The sequence below is a fragment of the Ascidiella aspersa genome, chromosome 3 (assembly GCF_963924565.1).
Source record: "Ascidiella aspersa chromosome 3, kaAscAspe10.2, whole genome shotgun sequence".
Lineage (NCBI taxonomy): Eukaryota > Metazoa > Chordata > Ascidiacea > Phlebobranchia > Ascidiidae > Ascidiella > Ascidiella aspersa.
Window position 1 is genome coordinate 18030001 of NC_139449.1, and position 8097 is coordinate 18038097.

Genomic DNA, 8097 nt, shown 5'->3' on the forward strand with positions numbered 1-8097 from the left:
GGTGCATGAAAAACGCGTGTGAAGTTTACGTGCTGAGGCGCAACAGACAGAAGTACTTTCAGGACAAGCAACGCTTCGCACCATTAGCTCGAAAATGGCAAGATTTCCCTCAAAGTTGCTCGCATTCGCCGGCAAACAATTCTGGAGCTACGTGGTAATGAAAAACTGTCTGATAGTTTTAGTTTTTATTTAATTAAAAATAATTGACAGCTCGACTTTTGGGTTAGGATTAATTGTAGGTAATTAATTAAGCTATCGCCAAAATCATAAACAAGCACGTTATGCGGTTAAACTACAAGAATGTGCTGTTGATGCGCATGTCAAGACAGAATGTGTTAAATACTTATCAAAATACGTAGAAGTACGAAATGAAAATACACAGCGAAACGCGTTCGACATATCGAATTTGCTTCGCTTTATGTTCGGTAAAGCTCCGACGCAAATGTTCGCAAAAACTTACGTGTAAATATTAATTCACTTTCAGGCTGTAGATATTTGCACATCCTACCTATGAAACCGAAACGCTACGGAGTATCCTGCTGGAGGAAGCTCGATTGTTTACGATGTTGTAGCACTGACGGTCCTTTTGTTTTGTACAACATTTTACTTCAGAAAAAACAATGGCCCCAGTATTCGCGATTCTTTAAAAATTGTTCAACAAATAAAAAAAATCTATGTTTGTTTTATTGCTATACTTTTTCATTCAGATTTTATAACCACAACAAGACAGGATTTACCAATCAAGGAAGAAACATTATGGCACAATATTGCTTGTTTTCAATATAACCGTATATTTACAAAAGTATGAGGTTAAAATTAGTTCACGCGCTAAAAGCATGTTTTGACACGAAAAGCAGTCATGCAAATCAAAGTTCAAGGCAAATTAAAATACAATTGCACAAGTTCGGAAAGATTCATTGCAAACAACGAATATCAAAGCAGCTCAAATTGCATAAGAACTTTCTGGGTACATCATACTTTAAGCAAGTAAAATTTATAACGTATGCGAATAAATATTGATGTAACATATACTAGAGTGTAAACATGCTGATTACTGAAATGTCATATAAAAATATAAGCATCGATACACTCTAATGCGTTTTGCTGACAAAACATCTGTAACAGTAATACTAAAGTGGTAACGCGAGCAACGACAAAGTGAAAGTGAGCACAAATAAAACAGTTGTACCACGCATGAACGAAAAGTCTATCGGCAACATTAAAACAGTATAATATTTTTGCGGGGAAAGTACACAAGGGAGAAGAATTACTTATGCGCTAAGCTGCATAAATCGTAATGAAAAAATCGGCAAAGGCAAACAGTCAAAAAATAAAAAACAACTAAAAATAACTAGTCAGTAGACTTTTGCATATAGTTGTAAGTAAAGTAACCAGCACCGCCGAGAAATCCGCAACACAGAACTGCCTTCAAAATGTTTAGGCCGGAGAGACGTGACTTTTTGCCAGACCTGCGGTAGGAATAGGCGGGTCCAAACAGAGGAGAAACCAGCGGTAATTTGGGCCCCTCATCATCGTTGTTGAAGTAGACCTGGTAGACCTCGTTAGCCGCCCGCTGTCCCGATTCCACAGCGCCATCTATGTATCCTGTCCACTTGCGGGCGCTCTCGGTGCCAGCCCAGAAAACTCTGAATAGTGAACGAAGTCAAATACTCGAGATATGGTAATAAGCAGGTCTGTTTCGTTTGAACACACAATAAAATATTCCAAATTAAAGTGATGATTAGTGCCGAAAATCGGCGAAACGTTTAGTGGTGCCTCTGTGGTGCGGTATGAATATAAATGCAGATACTGTGAATATAAAAACGGACGTTTTATTTCGAGCTTCATACAAACAGGTGTAAAAAGATAACAACTGATCGACCCCCTTATTTTTTCGTTGTTTATCGCATTTTTATCTCCTCTTTGTATCGTTTTACTTGATGTTGAGCGTGGTGTTGTTGCTATCCCTTATGAAGCCATCCTACATGAATAGCCAAATCTTTGGAAAAAATAAATGAGTGCCCAAAAAGGTTCTTTTTAGTAGAATGTAATTCAAGTTTATAATGTGTTGGTGCGACGGAAACCATAAAAAATTAGTCTAAGCGGGAAAATGCATTAGTCTGTAAAAGCATCCCACTACGACATAAATGATTTTTTTTTTCATTATTTAAAATTTTTGCAAAACCCATTCGTATTGTATGAAAGATTATATTATGCTTATAGGCTATAATATGGGTAAATTTATATACGAATATGTTTTTACGACTTCTTTATTTTATTTTTGTTTAATAAAATCAAAAAAGAAGTTACTTACCTTTTACAACTGTTTCACCAGAGATGTTTAGTGATTATTGTTTTAAGGGATTTTTAAAGGTAGTATCTGTGTGGGTTTTTAGTTTTTCGTATATTTGAAAAGGGGGGTCTTTTTGAAAAAGAAAACTAGACTCAAAGACCTCCTTACCTGTCAAAAGGCCTTCTTAACGCTTGGTGAAAGTATGTCAAACAGCCTGGTTGCATTATACTAACAGGACATCCACCATTGTACGGTACTTTGGCCCAGTCAATGTCTTCATAGTGAATCATTTGGGTTTCTGCATCCTGCCCAAACAACCCGACTAGACATTCAATGACCGCCAATTTCCGTTCTTCCATCTAACATAAAAATTGTCTTTATTATTGGTAAATGACGAAAGTCAGTATTTTTAAATATCCTGGCTCGATTTCCGTCGTTTTCAGTAATTTTTTGCACATAAAGCAGTTTGCTTGCTAAATGTTGCGTTTTCTTTTTAGCTTTACCAATTGTTTTTTGAGTCAATAAAGTGACTTGGACTCGACTTGCCAATGATGCAATTTAAGTTAATCAAAAAAGTACTATTTTTTGCGTGCGTACTGGATAGCCAAATCAAACAGAAGGATTGTGTGAAAATCTAGGTTAGTTGCGACATAACTTCCAGAAATATTATACTCTACACCAGTGGTTACTATCAGGGGGGCACTATTCTCTCTTTGTCGCATTGATTTTACCTATAATCTAATTCTAAACTCTAAAGTCTGTAACTGAAAGCAAAGGTTTTTAATTTTTTTAACTTTTGAGAAACTTTGGTAAACATGAAAAAGTCAGTTCTGTTGACATCAGGTGGTACGCAGCGACAGTAAAAAGCCATGAGATTGTAGAAAGCCAAAAAAGGTTGTCAGCCACTTCTGTGGAAGTAATTATGAAACACTTTTCTCACGGAGGAAGCTAACAAGAAATAAACACAGCTAGTCACGTTGTTTTATGCTAGGCACATGAATTAACGTTATGTGGGCTGCAGAACAATGCATTTTCGTTGGTGACTCAGATGTTTGTTGATTGGGTCACGATAAAGTACTATGGTTTATTTTCTATGTTTTTTTGTTATCATGTGACATTTGCGCATGGCAAACCTTTTTTTTTTGCTATTATTAAACTAAAACATTTAGTCGGGATATCATAAGCATGAACTAGCACTCAACTATTATAAGGAATGCGCAGTTTTGTAATGACTTGTCAAAGACTTACTGGTTTAGGTTAATAAACTAAAGTTAAACTTAAATCAAAGACTTAATCGATTAAAGCATTTCTGTGCATTTTTTACACCCCTGCCAAACCACTAGCTTAACTGGTTTAATAGTTTATTTTGTATCATGGTATACACAAAAAAAAATCCAGAAACTCCAGCTTGCATTTTGTTAGTTTTTATATGAGCTTAAATATGGTCGTTCTTTTTACACATAACAAAAATTCATACTGTTTTGGTTGACCAGAAAGTCGCATGTTCTCCACCAATGAAGCCAACAATGGCTGGATTGTTATTAAAAGTCGTTGCATCAAATGTAACAGCCAAGGGGCCGGTCGTACCCGGTTTAAACAAGAAGGTTCCTTCTCCCGATTCTCCATTTTTCTACAGTATATAGAAACATATTTAACTGGAACAAACTAAATGCAATTTTAATTTAACTATTATTTACAATAATAATCAAAATATTGGCATATATAGTATAACCTTATCCTTCTGTAGCTTTTAATGAATGTATATATTTAAAAACTGGCATAGTCATGTTCACCTACTTTCCAAAAAGCAGTCCTATACGTAATAATAACTTTGATGAGATGGCCCATTGGCATTTGTTCACCTAATCTCCTTCTATCAGTGGGCAAAGGTGGGTTGAACCTGATTTGGTTCACCAAATGGGGAGGGATAGCAACAATCACATACCTTGCCTTGTAGACAGATCCATCAATTGTGGTTAAAACACACAACGTGGGATCATTCTGAAATACCCCAAATTATTAAAATAAAAATGGGATTGCGGCCTTGTAGGAATTAAATAGATATTAAACCAGGATATGCATAAAACAGTAATTATTGGCAGCAATAAGGAAATTTAAGTAGATTTGTAAAACAAAAATAATTAATTGATGTTCAAAATGAATCGAGAGTTATTCAAAACTTTCAAAATAATATGTACTTCTGAATGGGCTTTGATATTTCTTTTGATACAACGTCTTATAACAACCTCCAACCATTATGCTCAAAAAATATTTGCTTGTGTGACTTTCAAATAAGGTTGTGACTATATGTAAATTTAAACAGTAAATAAATTTATAGGCAGGATGGGAGTATGAGGTTAGGTCCATAAACTGAAAACATATATAGTTTAATGCAAAGTACAGGAGGCAATAAAATCTTAAACCAGATGATTCTACATACCTGGTCAATACTTGTAACAGGCTGGTTTAACTTAATTTTCTCCAGTCCAATTTTTTCACTCATTTTTACAGCAAGGTGATGTGCAGTTTTCTGTAATGTGATAGTGCAAGGCAGAACCAAACAATAGCTATATAGTCCACCATTCTATTGTTTGGTGGTTTTAATTATTATGTTAAAAAAGAACATGGTATATACATTATTACTAGGGATGTCCGATTTTATTTCAATACGTATAAATTTATATAATAATTTGGTATAGAATCAGAACAGAAACCACCTATCGCACAGGTGGCGATACTCCACTTGGCATCAGGTATCTACTCTAAACTAATATTATCGGACATAACGCACAAAGTATTGGTAAAAGAACCTATTAAACACATGTATATCTGGTCTATTGCAAGTTATATTTGAACAAGAATGAAAAGCCACATGATTATCACAAAGGCTAGTTTTGAAGATATTAGTAGCTAACAACTTTCTTCACTGTTAAGGCTAGATAGTTCATTTAATAAAGGGCGGTAGTGGCATATGTTTGCTTACTGATATAAACATATCAATACTGGTTAAAATCAGTCTGAAGTTTTTAAAGTGTCTGTGTGTATTACAAAAATAAAACTAGTTTATTTACATTAAATGTCAGCTCTTGGGCATCGCCAGGTTGATGATCAACTAGTCGGTTTGCACCACCAGCTAAAGCTGAATAGTATAGGAAATAAAACAAGGATATTTGGAGTGGTTCAGCACCATACACAGTCCTCATGGCACAGGCAAAAGTCTCCACAGTAGCTGAAATATTGAAAAAAAATTTATTTAGGGCGACAAACATTTCACAAAGGTAACTTACACTCGCAACATGAACTTTGTTCAAGAAATGTTTGTAATGTCATACTATCCCAATGTACAGCTTTTTTGCAGGATAACGGATCATCTACTGGAATTTGGGCTACCATTTTGTTCATCTGTGTTACAAAATGTATTTCAACTAATTTAAAGAAAATATAAAGCTGTTAAACTATTAATCAGTAAAAAGCTCTTTTAAACATCTATGCTCTTCAACTTGCCCAAGCCATTACATTTCAGAAAACCTTAGTGGGCAAACATATTGCCTGAAATATTATTTTGGGCTCATTATGAGTAAAATAACTTTCTTAAACAACATGAGTTTTTTTCCAAAAATAAACCAATTTCCCCATATTGTGTTGTATGGAGTGTTAGTCATATTGTGCCAAATTGTGTTATAAAACAAATAATAAATATGGTGTCTCCATATGGTGAAACTAAAAGGAAGCTTACAACCTCATGTGGTGGTTACTAAACAGACCAAGTGAGATACCAAACATTATGATACCTCACACATTTCATTCAATGATTTTTTACTAGTTCACCTTATTTACAAGTAGTTTAAATTTGTTTACGTACAGTCATTTTGATAAATATAAACAAAATAACTCGAGGAATAAGATGGAAACCGTCTAATAAAGAACATACTTTTGTAACAATCCTGTTAAGATCAAGAAGTTGAACAACATTCAATGCTGGGTACAAGCCGCTTTGTGTGCGGATATCATCAAGATCCATCATCATCATTTTCTTTTTTCCATCTGTAAATTGCTTGGAAGTATCCAAACCAAACTCTTCCACTAGGTGCATAACATAGATCTGCGAACTACAACAACACTAATTAATACTATGAGTCAAGCACTATTGTTATATTTTAATTAAATGTCGCAAATGCCAACCTTGAGACCCATTGGCCTCCTAAATCCCAATCATCCTTTCCTTTTGCCCCTGGTAGAGACTTAGAATAAACTCTCCCTCCAACACGATCTAAAAGAGCATAAGAACAAAGTTTTAAAATTAATAATTCAATTGAAAGTAAAACTCTGACCTTTGGCTTCTAGTATAATGATGTTGGCCTTGCCATTGCTTATTTGCTGTAGTTCATGAGCAGCAGCCAAGCCAGAAAAACCTGCTCCAACAATTGCAACATCGACAAAGTCCCCTACTGACATGACTCTAAAGCAAGAATAACAAAAAATATATATTGAGTAATCAACATAGAATAAATGTTTCTGATAAATAAGTCACTGCTTTTGAAAACTAGACTAAAACTATAATATCTTAAACTTAAATTCAGTCAAAACTATTAAAAAACCTTATTTTTACACAAGAATTTTATACAGTTAGGCAAACAGGATGTTCTCAACGGTTTGACATTTTACTCCGATATCAATACACAATATTTTGGACAAAAACTGCCATCAGATCCAATAGAAAATAACGTCATTACATGCTCAAACAAGCGAAATAGAAGAAATTACTTGGTTAAAGGTGTATTTTTAAGGTTATTAGGTCAAAATCTGCTTTAGCGTTGAAAGTTGAGTTATCTCCATTTGATAACCTACTGGTTTGATAAATTCATAGAAGAAATCACTTTGTCAAACAGAAATTCGTGGCTGAATTTGCTATATCGATTAGTTTTTAGTGCAGGGTTGCTACACAGTTTTAAAAAAAATTCAAATAAATTTAAAGATTTTTTAAAAAACTAGATAGCTCTACATTTTTTTAATATAATTCTATAAAAACAGTAAAAGTGCGATGGTCAACACGATAAAAACTATTTAAAAAAATACTGGTCTTACTAAACACATAATTTAAAGCTACATATAAAATAAATTAAGACTATTCAAATACTTTTGGAAAAACATACGTTTTTTAATATGGTTCTATGGAGTAGCATCTTAAACTCAATATATAAATACAATGGGTTAAACTACACCTATTTTTATAAATTGTTGAACCAAAACTGAAAGTTACAATAGTTGTGTTATGTTGCAAATTAGTGTTTTAGTTTGGGTGGGTCAAGTTTTATTATTATATTTATTCTCTCATATTTATTTATTTCTTGCAATTTCAACTTTGACAATTTGTTTCGCTACTGTAAAAGGAGTGGTAGGATTTTTAACAAGCGCCAAATATTGTATGCTTTAGCAAAAGATTATAAAATGTTAAAGAGCTATGGCCACTGACCAGTGATTCGAATTTAAAAGTTGGCTTATAGCACCTTGATGCTTCGATTTTGACTATAATATCTCCAAAAGTTATGCTGTGACTAAGCTGAAATTTTCACACAAACTTTAGTAGAATCACTTTTGGTGAAAACATAAATTATCCAAATATTAATAGTCACTAGTCAGTCATATTAAAAATAAAAAGTTTTCTAGCTTGCCCAATATGTTTGCTCTACATGAATTTTTCGTGTAGACTCGTTTTCAGTATATTCCTATTGGTGCGCCGCACAACTTTTATACTTTGTTAGTTTTTCTTCTAAACAAGTCATCAACCATCAATTTCCCTTGTA

At 33.8% G+C, this 8097-nt stretch overlaps 1 protein-coding gene across 2 annotated transcripts; it reads right to left on the reverse strand.

Annotated features, from left to right (window-relative positions):
• Window positions 1-674: 674 nt before the first annotated feature.
• LOC146160512 (putative flavin-containing monoamine oxidase A) lies at window positions 675-8097 on the reverse strand. Of its 2 annotated transcripts, XM_083385945.1 has the most exons (10): window positions 6625-8097; window positions 6476-6563; window positions 6225-6402; window positions 5581-5695; window positions 5365-5522; window positions 4734-4823; window positions 4091-4294; window positions 3771-3923; window positions 2462-2652; window positions 675-1646 (listed from the first exon to the last, which is right to left on the reverse strand). In XM_083385945.1, the coding sequence occupies exons 1-10, from the start codon at window positions 6746-6748 to the stop codon at window positions 1352-1354; spliced, it is 1596 nt and encodes a 531-aa protein (XP_083242071.1). In that variant the 5' UTR covers window positions 6749-8097; the 3' UTR covers window positions 675-1351. The 2 variants fall into 2 exon arrangements, with proteins under 2 accessions (XP_083242071.1, XP_083242072.1); XM_083385946.1 differs by lacking the exon at window positions 6625-8097 and having other exon boundaries at window positions 6225-6413; window positions 6476-6546.